The sequence below is a fragment of the Theobroma cacao genome, chromosome 6 (genome assembly GCF_053813885.1).
Source record: "Theobroma cacao isolate CCN51 chromosome 6, ASM5381388v1, whole genome shotgun sequence".
NCBI lineage: Eukaryota > Viridiplantae > Streptophyta > Magnoliopsida > Malvales > Malvaceae > Theobroma > Theobroma cacao.
Window position 1 is genome coordinate 3,191,649 of NC_142644.1, and position 16,358 is coordinate 3,208,006.

The following is a 16,358-nucleotide window of genomic DNA, read 5'->3' on the forward strand; positions in this document are numbered from 1 at the left end:
TGATTTTCACGCCTAAAAATATAAAAGGAAAGAGGAAAGCCGAAAACTAAACTAGTAAATATAGGAAAAGAGAAGCTCAAATACGAAAGGTCATGCGGAGGATGGGATTTTTGTATGATGTGATAGGATTTTATAATAATAATAATAATAATAATAATATCTACATACTTTAATCTGTTGGGTACAAAGAAAATTTAGACACGTAAATTTTAGATTCCGAGACAAAATGTCAAAATGTATCCCAATACTTTTATTTGTGTGAATTTACCCAATTCTCCCTATTTCAATTTATATTTTACACTTTAGGCACAAAAATTGTTTAAACCATAATACGGGGTAAAATCCAAAAACAAAAAAAAGACCTCTCAAATCAACACTTTGATTCTTTTTGTTATATTTTCGATTCTTTGACAGCTACAAGGTAGCCGACGTTTAAGAAAAATAAAATTCAATATCATAATTATTTTAAGACGTAAATATCCCTTACATCACTCTTTTAATTCAGATTTATTCTCTTCAAAAACTTTAAAAAACAAATATTGAAAACCTAAAAGAATTTTGCTTTATGCACCTTTTGGATCTAAAAAGACTTTGATTGCATGTGGAAATTAATTTCACCTTCCAACATAATTTAAAAAAAAAAAAAAACTATGACAAAAAGGTTGATGGATAATGATAAGTTATCGTTGCGTAAAGTTTTATATCTATGACCAATTATAAAGCAATTTGTGAACCTGAATAAAGGGGTTGACCTTTATTACAAGGTTTTATTTTATGACAGAAACCTCAAATTGTGGTACAAAAAAGTACAGAATTAAAATTATACAAGTAGATAGGTATATATATGTATGATAAAATATGCATATAAGGGCAAGTCAGACCAAGTTTTATGGTGCAACACTCTCTTACTTTATAGATCCAAAATGCAAATGGGGAATTAAATACGCTAGATTAGGTAGGCTTACTAATTTATAATTATGGAAAGGACTTGCATCATTATGAGTTAATTTAGAACACTATGGCTAGCTAGACCAAAGGAATAATTGATTGCGAAAAAAGGTAACTAGGGTTCTATTTTTCCCTTTGTTTTGTTAAACCAAAAATGTGTTTATAAAATTTCAACATGTCCATTTAATTATAAATATATAAAATAAGCCTAATTACTCAATAAGATATATATATATATATATATATGTCAATTACATAAATTTTGTTTGTAAAATTCAAAAAAAAGAGTGTATATTGAGATTGAAAATGGCATGCTTTAAGGACAATGATGTAAAAATATATATATGGACTTGTGTCTCCCAAATGGAAAGATGGAAAAGAATGCCAAGCATGTGAAATTCTATATTGAAGATTGAGAGAGTGGATCCCTATATGTTATTGCTGTTGTTGTATATACGGTCCCCAACCCCGTTATGGTATGAGTTAATAAGCTCAACAAACAATGGTTTCTCTGCAACATCAATTGCAACATCAAAGATTGATTTAGCCGATTATCTTTGATTAATTGTAATAATTTTAAAATATATTTATCAGTGATACTTTATTCTATCCACATCAGAACTCCTTTTTTTCTACCAGTCAATGATAGAAGTAAAAAAGAGGACAGTTGGGCACTCTAACTTTTGTTGAATATGATAATATCTTTGTCAAAATCTTAAGGGTCCCCATGCACCGTGTCTATGATTTGGATCAAGCTTCATATCTTGGGGTGGTTTTGGATTTTGTGATATTTTCAAGTTATATATTTACTAATTATTTTATTAAAAAAGTCTTTTAATGATTTTATTTAGAATTTATATTAGATATAATGTTAGTATATAATATTTGTACATTATCATTTAATCACAAAGTATCACTTTACAGATATGTAAAATTAAAAAAATTCAAAAGTCTTTTAAAATAAATATATTTCAAATTATAAACTTTTATTTTTTAAAATTTTTTATTTTTAAATTTATTTATTAACTAAATGATGATTTTTAATATACTGATAGTGTAAACATACTATACACAAAAATAAATGGCATAATATTTAAAAAAAAGCTCTGAAACTATTTAGAAAAATTCAAATAAGTCATTTTACTTTTATTACCTTTAATCAAACACTTATACTTTTATTTTGAGTTAAATAAGTTTTTACATTTTTATTTTGAGTAAAATAAATTCTTACGATTAATGATTAATTTAGTTAAAATATCATTTATCATTTTATGTCATGTGATATTAACTTATCATAATTGATGATAATGTGGTATACTAATTTTTCATAATAATATGATAATGTGATATTCTTCATCAGTCATGTTATTATTATTTTAGTACCAAGTAAATATAAAATATCAAGTGATATTTGATTAATGATAATTAATCAATTATTAGTCATAAGAACTTATTCGACTCAAAATAAAAAAAATTTAATTGAACGAAATAAAAAAATAAAACTTTATTTAAAATTTTTTAATATAATGTCAAAATAAATCAATATAAACCCTATTATTTAAAACTTGAGATGTTATTCAACTTGGATCACCTAGGGATCGACGTTTAAGGTAAGGGAAAGACATTCCATAGCCTATCCTCGCTGGTGAATTCCAAAAAGTATAGATTTTATTAATGTTATTTTTTCTTCTTTTTTGGATTCAATAAGAATAATATTTTTTTATATTTGAAGAGTAATTGGGACCATGATACCGACAAGTTATGGCATTGCCACGACAACAATGTTTGACACAAAATAATATTATTTATAGGAGAGAATCTTGCTTCTTTTGTCGCCATCTTCTTGCTTACCTAAAGAAGCAAGTTTGGAGGAAACATAATCTACTTGAAACAGGACATATCCACTTACTGGGGGAAAGGCATTCGGCTCATCTCCACTTTGCCTTAAAACAGGACACAACCTGTTTGCAGTGCGATGAAGCACCAGCTCATTTTAAATAGAATGGAGGGCTATAGATGTGCCACGTTGAAACATAATCTAATTGTTTTAACGCATCGTTTAATTGCTTGAAAATCTCTGTTAACAGCAATGTTTAATCAATTGGGAGGGATTAATGGAAGATTCAAAGGAGGAGGCGGTGGTGGAAGGGGTTTTGATGGCCGCTGGGGAAGGAGGTGGTGGTGGTGCCTGGCGCAATGTTGTGAATTCTTGCCAGCCTTTTGGAGGTTAGCAAAGTAACATCGAACATGAACACTCCACGTAAGTTAACACTTAACAGAATTTATTTTTTAATTAAAGATTAATTTAATTCTTACGATTGTAATGTGACACATTAATAGCCGTTAATCATAGTTGATCTGAGGCTGGAACTCCATCTAACCCTGGACAAGTTCTCTCCAGTTGGGGGAAAAGGTTTCTCAAAATAGAATATTGAAAACATTAAAGCTAGACATTTTTTTTAATTAAAAATTCTCGTAGAGCTAAGTTACTTTGTTAAAATTTTATAAAAATAAAAAAAATAAATACTTAAAAGAGAAAGATATAATCTTATCTTCAGAATTACATAAGATATGACAGAAAGAAGACTTATTGAAAGTGTTACTTTTCTTACATATTTATTATGAATGCATAAGATAACTAATACAACTTTTTTAAATAAAATTATGAATAAAAAATAAATTAAAAGTTCTATTCCTGTACAATTATTTGATTCTAACGTGAAACATCCTCAATCTATCATACAAGTACCCTTGATTGAACAAAAAGTCGACAACTTAATGTCTTTTACGGTGAATGTAATGTAATTCTAAATAAAAAATGATTTAAGAGATTCCGTATAAAGGCCAATAAGTATGTGGTGTCGTGGGAGCCTAACACGTGAATGAGATTCAAAACCTAACACAAGATTGATTCTGAAATAAGGGTATGATCATCATCATCATCATCATGTGATTTTAATTTGACAGCTATATGCATCATCTATCACGTGCAATGCTATCGGCCGGTTAATTATTTCTAGCCACCCATCCCAATGGTTTACATGCAAGCATTTTCCATTAATTAAGACAATTAATTATCAACATTTTTTATTTTAAAAGAAAATTCATATTTAACTTTTCAAATATGTGTACAATACATTAAGTTGAATGCTCGGTATAATTAACAACATTTTTTAATTATAACAGTAAAACTGTTAAAGATAAAATGTATACTGTTCTTGAGTAAAGGGCTAACCATTTTATCCATTTTCATGATTTTGATTTTCTATTAATCCTTTTTTTTTATTTTTCTAAATTCTTATCATCATTGTAGTGTAACCTCTCTCATAAAGTTTTAAGATTTTTTAACCTAATTAACAGAATTTCATCCATTTATTTAATTAAGTCTATGGGAACAAACTTTTTGCTCATTCCTACTCTCTTTTCCCTTATTTAATTATCTATTTCCTCTCCTGATCACTTTCTCTACATTTCTCTCTCTTTTAATTTAAAAATAAAATAATTAAAGCCAATTAAAGAATCTCCTACAATTTTAATAATAGGCATGGATATAATAATTTCACAAAATATTAGAAGGTACCAAAATTGAACTTAAGAAGGGATAGGGAAGCAGCATCCATTGCCGAGCAGGCTGGGGTATAAAATGAGGATGCTTTCTACTTATTAATTACCCTAGCGGTAAAGTTCAAATTTATTATTTTATTAATTAGAATAACGGATTAAACTTATTATTTTTGTTATATTATTAATTTGCTTTGAAATAATAAAATAATATTTTGAATATTATATATTTCTACCAACCTAGGTCAAAATGTGACTAGGGTTTACTTCTCTGTATCAAGCTATGATAGTGTTGTTGGTAAGCTTGTCCTCCCTAGGTTTCAGAATGCTACAGCTGCTACCACTTTGGGCTTAGATTTAGGGAAGAACTGACAAGCCTAGTCGAGAGGCTTTATTACTTTTTCTGTAAAAGGTGCCATCCCATTTAAGCACACTCGATGGACCTTAGTCGCATTGGGCAGGCTAGAGTTAGCCCAGGAAGAGGCCTTGAAGTTCAAAGGAACAAGTTTTGTTTGGATCACATGCATCAGTCCAAAAAATTCAGAATTTCAGATTGTAAAATGCCATATCTGGGTTAAAATTTTTGTTATTCATGTGGAAGTATATGTAGGGTGTCATAATTTCACGTGTTTAATTATATTAGGTAGAAGAAGATTTTTATTTATAAATTCAAAATGCATATTTTTTACCGACATAAATTCGTAATATTTTACTTCATTTAATTGTATAATGGACTACATTGACTGTTTCGGCCTCAAAAGAAAGGGACTACTTTAGTCTAAGCTTACTTTGATATTGGTATCTCTGATGGGGAATTACAGTGCAGAGTTAAGACTATTCTAATATCACTTATCATAGCTTACGTTTTCAACTCAAAAGATATACTTATTATATAGAGATAAACAGGAGTGGAGTTTGCCAACTTTTATTAAAGGAGAAAAAGATGAAAAAGAATAATGCATAAAATATAAATAATTAAATACAATATACAAGATTAATGATTTTTTCTTATATAATCAATATTGTTTAAAGACTAAATATTCAAAAATAATTTTCTTTCAACTAAATATAAAACATAAAACATATAAATGAATATCTTATATAATCAAGATTAATAAAAAAATGATATATTGGTGAAATTTTAAGTAACAATCAATAATGAAACACTACAACTCATATTTGAGAATTACATAATAATTTTGTAATTTTTAAATACTAAAATTATTGAGAACACATAGTAAAAATAAAAAGAAAGGGATAAAATAGCCTTACCTCCATAAATTTTGATTAAAATTACACAAAAGTCTATTACTTTTCAAAATAGATACTCCGTTTTAAGAGTAGAAACACTGTTAACAAAAGTTATGAAAAGATTAAAATGTCCTTTCTTTTTTTATTAATTTAAAAAATTATTATTATATTTTTATAAAAAAATAAGGAGCATCGATCGATGCTCCCCAACTCATCAAAAAAAGGGTGCGAGGGGAGCACTGACGCTCCTTGAGGGAGCTTCGATCAGGCTTCTCAGGGGAGCACTGGATGCTCCCTTAGGGAGCCCCAGTGGGAGCTCTGACGCTCCTCAGATGGGGAGCTTTTTTTTAGTTAATAAAAAATAATTCAATTATATAATAGAAATTATAAAAATTAATTAAGGGTAAAATTATCTTTTCACCATACCACATTAGCAAGTTGACTAACATGTGTCTAGTAGAGAAATTTTTTTTTTTAGTGAAATATTTATTTCAAAAATTAATAGATTTCTGTGTAATTTTAATCAAAATTTAAAGAGGTAAAAGTATTTTATCCAAAAAAAATGACAAGTAAAAGACAAAACTACATAACAAAAAAGAAGAATATAGTTGATGATTTGTAGAATTTTGATGAAGAAAATCTATAGAAATTTAAAATATATAATCAAATAGAATAGAATTGAAAAAAACAAACAAATATAAATAATAATAATGATATAAATAGAAAAAAAACATAAAAAAAAAGCTTTACCTCTTTGTAATTTCACAATAAAAGGACAAAAGAGAAAAGAAAGACAAAAAGAAAGCATGGAAAAAGGTGTGCAAAAACTTAAAAAGAAAAAAATTTAAGAGTTAGGGTAAAATTAAATGAATTTATAAGATCATTTTATTATTTTTTTATTTATATTAATAATTTAATAAAAAATTATTTAAGGGGCTCATTAAAAAATATATATGTAACATATTATATTAATAATTTAACAAAAAATAATTTTGTAGTTCATTAAAAAATATATAATGTATAAAAAATTTTAAAATTTATGAGGGCCCATTAAGATTGTCAACAGATAGGGTATCTGTTAATTTCGAAATATTCAAACCCTAACCCTATAAAAAATTAACTACTTGAATAATTTTGAAATTACTACCTTAAACCTAACCTTATTACATTTTTACTACCCTATAATTACTTTAACCCATTTAAAAACCCAATTTTTAAGAAAGAAGAAGAAGGAGCCGACGTGGTTGTGGCTGGGGAGAAAAGAAAGAAGAAATGAGTGTGGGGCATGGTTGTGGATGGGGAGAAAAGAAAGAAGAAATGAGTGATTTGGGCGTGGCTGTGGTTAGGGAGAAAAGAAAGAATGATTGAAAGAGCTGCTATAAGAGAAAAAGGAAAGAAAAGAAAAGAAGATAGGGTTTTTAAACGGATATTATAATCAGGTTCAGGGCGGGTACCTTCGATATTCGAAAACTATATAATTGGATTCGGCTAATGAGTATCTAAAAAGTGATACCCGAACTCGGTTCGGATAGTAAAATTATTACTCAAACTTACTCCGAACCCGTTTATGAAGTACTTTAATCCTGCATAATCAGATCGAATACTTACGAGTATCCTATTATAAGGTATCTATTGACATCCCTATGACCCATTGACAAGGAAGGCTCCGCCCCATAGACAAAAACTCCAGTTGATTGTTATTGTTCTATCCCTGCTTAGATTGTTGGCTGGCTTTGGTGCTAACATGTCTAGATTGAGTACCATTCGACCACCGTACAAATAAGACTCTTTACAAGAGATCTCAAAAAAAAAAAGTCAAAATTTAAAACTAGCACTCACATTGAGTAAAATAAAATAGGTGATAAATTTATGTAATATCTATAATTTTGAGTACATGATTTATTTTTTTTATTCAAATTTGGAAAATTTTCATTGTTCTCATGTAAGTCACAGGTGCCACCTGCCAGTTTCAAAATTAGCAGAGTAGATTCATGGAGCACATGTCCCAATGTGACGGTGTCAGAAATCCGAGCAACATGTCCTGTCGTGTCCTAAATTGATTGGTAAATGCAAATACTAAAATTCATTTGCCTGTATCTTGCCTCCTCCCTTGAAACATGGTTGCAGCACTTCTCTTTTCCGCTGATTGAGGGGTTCTCTCCCTTGGAATGCTAAACCAATGCCATTAAACCAAAGCGGTTGGGCTGATAATTATAACATGGTGGGCTCCAATTCTAAGGACTCCTTGCCGCGCCATAAATAATTAAAACTGCATGATTGCTGTTGTCGGATTTTAAAAAGAATTACGTTTGAATTATTCAATAAACTTTAAATAATTTAATTTAATCAAATTTATATATTTTTAATTTTGATAATTAATTAATAATTATTAATCAAAACATCAATTAGCATTTTATACTTAATACTGAGTAAAAATATTACATAATTATATCATCATGTCATATTTATATATCATATCATCATCATTATAAACGTGTTAATTTATTACATTAACGCAATGTGTCATAAAATGATAAATAAAATATTAATTAATATTAATTAATTAATTATTAATTATAAAAGTTTATTTAACTTAAAATAAAAACTAAAAAAAATTAATTAAACATAATAAAAGAATAAATACTTATTTGAATATTTTTGAATAACTCATAAACTTTTTTCAGTATTATACTTTTTAATTTTAAATATATTAGTGATTAAAATATAAAAACTACTTTATGAAATCCATGAATGAAGAAGTTTTCAAATATTTTTCATATAAAATTTTAGTTCAACAAAATATTTAAAAAATACCAAAAGTCAAAATTAAAAAAGTTTGATTGCAAAAGTCATACTCATAAATAATTAATGGGAATTATATAAAAATTGAAAACATTAATTGTTAATTTTTTAACTTCAACTAATAATATCTTATCTATTAAAAAAAACTATGAAAGACGTACACCACGTCAGCTTGTATCATTTTAACTTAATTAATGTTAAATCATCCTTAATTCCTATGACATAAGGATTAAGGATTGATTTGGCTTTAAATGAATAGCTATTGTATAAGTCATTATCTTTCTATTATAATTAATAGAGTTCTTAAACAATTTCTTCATAATCAATTAAACTCTTTATTTGGATATAAATTTTAAACATAATATCTAAAAAAATCCTTGAATTATACGGCAAATATCAAACAAGCACTTATTCTTTTAATTTGTTCAATTAAGCTCTTATTTTTTTTATTATAAGTTAAATAGATTTTTAGTACTAACAGATGACTAATTATTATTAGTTAAACTATCATATGTCATTTTATGTTACGTTGTGTTGATATGTCATAATGGATGATGATGTGGTATAATGATATGATTACGTGACATTTTCACATTTTACATCAACATCACGTAATTATAAAAATGATAAATAATATTTTAACTAATGACAATTAGTTTACTGTTAATCATAATAACTTATTCAACTCAAATAAAAATTCAAAAAATTGATTGAACACAATAGAAAAGTAAAGACTCGTATGAATTTTCTTAAATAGTTCAAAGACTTTCAAAGTATTATGCATAAATTTTAATAGTGTTAACTTTTTCTTGTCAATTAGGATAGAATTGCCATGTGAAATAAATGTCATAGAATAAATATGACATCGTGACATTTCATATCATTTTCACATTGTAAATCTATCTCAATTGACACCAAAGAACTAATAGTGTTAAAATTTCTGTTCATATAAAGGCTCAATTGATAATAAATAATTGATTAAGGAATCAATTGATTGGAATAAAAAAGATAAACTCATATGATAAATCTAATTAAATATAAGGGGTTATTCTATATTTTAACATTAATTTGAATAAAGTATTGTTGCCTGGTAATTATCGCAACAAATATTTGACCATAATCATGATTAACTTAATCAGAGGTGGAGCTAGCATACTTTTGTTGGAAGGATCAAAGATGAAAAAAGTCTAAGGGTTAAAGATTTTTAAAACTAATAAATTGAACTTGAGGAATAATAAAAAAATTTATAATAGATAATAATTTTATATAACAAGTAAATCAAAAGAAATAAGAAAATAAAACTTACAATAGTTTTATAAAGATCGGGTTTTACCCGAAAAACATCCATTTCTTCAAGATTGAGCTTAAGATGTTTTGGTTCATATTGCTTTTGTTCATGATTTGAAACATTGAGGCTTAATGGCTTAAGTGTAGGAGAATTATTTGAATGATTTGTATATTTTCTTTTAAAGAATTTGTCAATTGTTTTGAACTTACTTATACTTTAATAAAACCTGAATTTTTTTTTTCAAAAGTATTTTTATTAAACCTCTTATTGACCAAAGACTCTTTAACTAGATACGGCAGTGAAAACTTATACAATTACACATAAAAAGCCACTTGAAAAACTTGATGACTGCTCAAAGAGAATAAAACCGCCCAACAACAAAAAGAATAGCAACACATGAGACCACTAACATAAAAAACATAAAACCATATCCCAATAAATGTGTAGCTAACATCTAATATTTTTATTTTATTTTTATTTAAATTTAAAGTATTAAATATAAAATTATAATGTATAAAATATAAATAATTAAATACGATATACAGGATTTCACAAAATGATTAAATGCATAAATAGTTAAATGATATAAATAGAAAGAAAAAGATAAAAAAAATTACCTTCAAAAAAATTGTACCTTCTCCTAATTTCACATAATGGGGGTGAGTAAGTGGTTCTTATCATTCCTTATCCAAACTTAAAAACTCATAAATCTCTTTTGAGAAATGAAGGGTGCTTTAATAGTGAGTTACAGAGAAAAAAACTAAATTAAAAATAAAAAGACAAAAGAGAAGAGAAAGAGAGAAAAAGATGTGTGAAGAAACTTAAATTAGGATAAAGTTAGTAGGGTTTATAAAATTATTTTATTATTTTTTATTTGTATTAATATTAAATAAAAAGTTTATTTTGAGGAAGCCATTAAAAATTATATAATAAATAAATAATTTCATAAAATTTTGAAGGTATTATTAAAAAAATATAATAAATAAAAAATTCTAAAATTTTTGAAAGAGTCATTAAAATATATTATATATATATACAATAAAAATTTTCAAAAATTCAAGCACCCCATAATTGCATTTCCTTCCGCCCATGAGCTCAATGATAATTATGAATGTACCAATATTAATTATTATATGCATAATGATAAAATAAACTCTTGAATTATATCAAAATTTTCATTCTCTCGAAACTTGTCGCATGCAATCCTTTTGATATTTACCTTGAGCCATTTCATTATTTTCTATATTTTGTTGGCAATTTTTATCCAAAGTGAGTTTAGATTGGAAACGAATAGTAATGCAAAATTTAATTAACTCAAATTTTATTATAGTTCGAGACTTTATTTTAAGGTTTACATTTGATATCTTGTGAAAAATATTTATACATTATTCTTTAATCACAAAGTGTCACTTTATAAATATGTACAAGTAAAAATTTAAAATTCCTTTAAAATAAATATTTTAAAAATTATATTTATTTATTTTTGAAAATATTGAATTTTTAAATTGATTTATTAAAAAATGATAATATATAAAATTTATATACTAACACTGTATGAAATATAAATATATATTATTACAGTTTCTGTTAAAATAATCTCTTCCTCAAATTAATTCAAATAATTTGTTTATATATATATATGGATGATGAAATTCTAGTTACCAAATTCAGTCAATCCATTTCACAGAATTTTCATAATCTCCACTAAAATTAGGAGAAAATGAAAATTACAAAAAATTAAAAATAAACATTACAAGCAAATGAAAATCAACAAATAAATTTGGGGCAAAAATCAATCTTAAATTAAATTATATACAATCATCACCTCCATAAAATATAAACAGAAAAATAAATAAAAAAAATAAAGAGCAAACTATGTTCATATTTTTATCTGTCAAATGTAGAAAAAGATTTCAAAAGGAAAAATTTAATACACTCAATTTCCACTCAAAAAATCTTTACAAAATTTTGCCTCATCCATATCCCCGACAAGAAAAAGCCATCAATTAACACAAGAACATCCGAGTTACACTGAGCCAGCACCTCCGATCCCATCAAAGCTCAGTTAAAAAAGCCCTAACACCTTCACAAATCATCGGCTTTGGACATAACCGAAAGCCGACTGGGCCTCGGCTCAAAAGCGGCTCGGCGCCGTTGCTGATGCGAAGAAGGCCTGATGAGAGCCGTTAACGCCCTCTTAACCAACTCTCCTTCCACTCCTCCGATTCTCACCAACGAATTCTTCATTGCCGATCTCCTGAAATGCAACGCACTGCTCGAGTGAAATGACGACGTCGTCGGTTGACGATTATTCTGATGATGATGATCTCTTGACATCGACAATCCTTTGTGGAGGGAGCACCGGAAAGAGCCTGGGTGCGTCGTGGGGGAACACAAACACGTGCGACTCCTCTGATGGTGGGCCCCGGTCGACACAGCATTGTTGTTCTTGTTGAAGGAGATCGAACGTCCGGGAGATATCGGGCGATCGTTGATGGAGAATCGGACGGACGGCGATGACTGCGGAGAAGAGCTTCGTCCGTACAGATTTACACGTGTGGGAGAAGTCGCACGTGCGAAGAAGGTGGAGGATCTTGAAGCGAAGCTTGAGCTTGAAGAGGCGAACGCGGAAGAAGAGGATGACGAAGAATGGTGGGAATAAATCGACGGCGATGGATAATGATACGTGGAGACCTGTGAACCGTGTGATTTACTCCTCGATGTCGTTAATGACATTTTTCTTTTTAAAAAAAAAAAAAGCGCTGATTTTTGGAGTGAGTTTGGCAAACCTAGAGCGGGGCGAGAAGGGGGTATATAAAGGACGAGAGTGGGCGATCGTAATTAATGGTGGACTTTGGGGGTGGGTTTATACCGTTGCTATTTAGAGTGGCCGTTGGGAAAGGGAAGAACCCGACGTGAGTTAGGGTTTCGCTTTCAAGGATCTTGACGGAATGCTGCATGGGGTAAGTGAAGCTTTTTGGGTTCACGTGCTTTAAGGAGAGTGTTAAACACCGGCGCCAGGCGTTAATGAGTTTTCACTTCTTAGATAAGTTCTTTTTTATATATAAAATTGATATATTTGGACTTTTGATTTATTGGTTTAATCTTTAAAAAAGTTAATGTTTCAACAATTTTCACATATGAAAACATTGAAAATGAATTCATTTTGATTAAGAATTATATATTTAAGGGAATTCTTCAATAAAAAAGTGAATATTTCAGAATTTCCCTTTCAATAAATGGATTGTGTGACGCACGCGCTTCAAGTGTGCAGACGTTTGATAATTTTCGTGAAATTTGAGAGGCGCCTTGGTTGTTGCCATTTGTTGAGAGCTGTTGAGAGACTGCCACGTATACAGTTTAGTGAAACCAAAAATTCCTAATTTAGGTTGCCTGTCAGAATCTACTGCAGGTGAAGAATTGGATAGTTAGTTTATTATATTTAAAGATTAAATAGATTAATTATTTTTTAAAAAATTGATTAAAATTGATCAAATATAAAAAAAAATAAAAACGATTAAACATAGAATTAGTTTGGTTGATCCAATTTTAAATCAATTAATCAAAATTTTATCATTTTTTTTACAAATTATAATAGTAAAAGCTTATAAACTTCATCCATAATTATATATATATATATATAATTAATGATATAATTTATATGTTATAATGTTTTATATCAAAATTTGTATAAATAATAATTAATTATAAACAATATGTTATAAAATCTAAGGTGATAGCTAATAAACTTATTAAGTGAAATCATATAAATAAAGTTTATTATAAGTTATAGTAATGCTTATGTATAAATTAAATATATGTATATATAATACTTTATTATATATAAAAATTAATTATACAAATTATATGTTAAAATGTTTTATATCAAAGTTTGTATAAATAATAACTAATTATAAACAATATGTTATAAAATTTAAGGTGATAACTAATAAAGTTATTAAAGTAATCATATAAATAAAGTCTATTATAAGTTATAATAATGCTTATGTATAAATTAAATGTAAGTTTATATAATATATGACTTTATTATATATATATATATATATATATATATATATATATATATATATATATATATATATATATATATGAAATTAATGACATAACTTATATGTTATAATATTTTATATCAAAGTTTGTATAAATAATAACTAATTATAAATAAATATTATAAAATCTAAAGTGATAACTAATAAAGTTATTAAGTGTAATCATATAAATAAAGTTTATTATAAATTATAGTAATGTTTATGTATAAATTAAATATATGTATATATAATATATTTATACAATTATATATATTCATAACATTTTATATTACGAAATATTACTAAAGTGTAATAATTATAATATAGTAATATGTAGGATATTTACTATCATATATTATAATATTAGCATATAAGTTATATCATTTAAAATATATAACTTGTAATTCCATATTAATACAAATTTATAAATAAATATATATAACTAATATTAAATTGCTATGATTATAATTTGTATATGTACATATAATACCGTAATATATTTTAAGTAAATTATTAATTAAGTTTACTATCAATTCTTCTTAATATATATAAAAAATATTATATATATTAATATATATATATAAACATATAAAAAACTAGTTTGGTTTTTTTGGTGGATTGGTTAAAAAATTTTAAAATCGAGAACCGACCAAAAAACCAATCGAACCAAATATTTTAGACTAATTAATCGAATGAACCAATTAAACCGAACAGTTTTACCAAAATCGCATTTGGCTTGAGTGGATAATTGGTCTAAATTGATTTCCTCACCTCTACTTCAACCTTCTATCCCTTTTTTTGTTTTGTCCAAGGACCAAATTACCCTCAAATTTTTATCAAAAAATTATTTTTTCTAAAGAAAAAATGGACTTGATTTTTAATTGTATGAATTTTAAAATATTATCAAACAAAATTAAAAAGGTTTTCATAGTTTTAAACTTCAAATATATTTTTTGAAATAAGATTTGAACCAAATTAGATGAGTATAAGAAACCAAAATTTAATTCAAGAACTACTAATATTGTAATTAACTTACATTATCTTACATTCCATATTTGATAGTCCTAGTTCAAAGTATACCATTAATGAAAGGCAGTGCATAATTTAATAAAACAAATAAAGGTTTCATTTTCAAAGGATTTATCACAAAAAATAATTCAGATACTCTAACAATACTAATTAATATTTTTTTGAAAAGTTGAATATTATTAGCATAATTGTGATAAGTCACAGAAAGAAAAAAAGTCTTCGATTTTACGAGTCTTAATCGATATCAAATGATACAATAAGTCATATAAATATATGATAATAGTGATTAGTAGCTTACATTAAGGTTAACCTTACAATTGACAAGATTTCCATTTTTAAAGTGTGTTAGTGAGACATAGATTCAAAGGGCTTTCAATATAGCCTTTTTTTTTTTTAGTCTAATGGAGTTACAATGCCATATATTTTATGTGGGAATAGGAGCTAGTATTAATCGGTTCCGATTAAATAAATCAATTGAAATCAATTGAATTTGATTCAGTTTGTTCAATTTCAATTTTAATTAGTACATCCGAGTATTTGACTCATTAGTTGATACATGATCTCTTTATTTAAAAAGTTGAGTTCAAATCTCTTCTTTCTCATTATAAAAAAAATTTCAATTTTAATTAGTGATTTGGTTTGGTATGTTCGATTATTTCGATTAGTTTTTGGTGTTTGAAATTTACAATCAAATCAATTGAAAAATTGATCATTAGTAATATATATTTTAAATATTATATATAATATAATATATTTTATATTTAATATAATTAAATATAATATTTTTTATATATGTTATAAATATTAATGGTTTTTTAATTAACATTTTGTATATAATATGAATTACTAATAAAATAGTAAAATAAATAAATGATTATTTTATGAGAATTCGATTAATTCGATTTTCGAAATTAAAGATTGAACTGATTGAAGTGATCCAATGTTCACCCTACTTGTTAATTTTGAGGTACATAAAACCCAATAAAATTTAACTACCCGAACTTGAAATAAAAAAATTAATATTATAATAAAAATTAAGATAATAAAATAAGTTTAAAATGGTAATTTAATATAAAGGTTTTTACAAAAGGTAAAAAGGACAAAATGGGGCAGTGAAGTGAGGATAATTTAGTAAATATGCGTTGGTTTGGCATTTTAAGGGGGTCGCTTTCGTGGACGTTGGGCAACTCGCAAAACGGCTATATATATCCAAACCCGAAGATGCCTGACAGGCGGTTTTTCGATGGATCGTGGAACGTTTCTAACGTGACGGCGCATGACAAAATTCCCAATTAAATGCGCGGCAGAAGTAGAGACACGTGGCGCCAAGCATTGGGAGAACCATGGGCCGCTTTGGTGTCTTGTCGGCAACCCTTTTCTGCTTCGAGAGTGAAGATCTGAATGGTATTTCTGTTTTTTAACTTGCGTGC

The 16,358-nt window shown here is 26.8% G+C and overlaps 1 protein-coding gene across 1 annotated transcript; it reads right to left on the minus strand.

Annotated features, from left to right (window-relative positions):
- Positions 1–11,734: 11,734 nt before the first annotated feature.
- On the minus strand, positions 11,735–12,635 carry LOC18595354 (uncharacterized). The gene has a single exon (XM_007023267.3). It carries the CDS (start codon positions 12,584–12,586, stop codon positions 11,936–11,938), a length of 651 nt encoding a protein of 216 aa, XP_007023329.1. The 5' UTR covers positions 12,587–12,635; the 3' UTR covers positions 11,735–11,935.
- Positions 12,636–16,358: the final 3,723 nt, after the last annotated feature.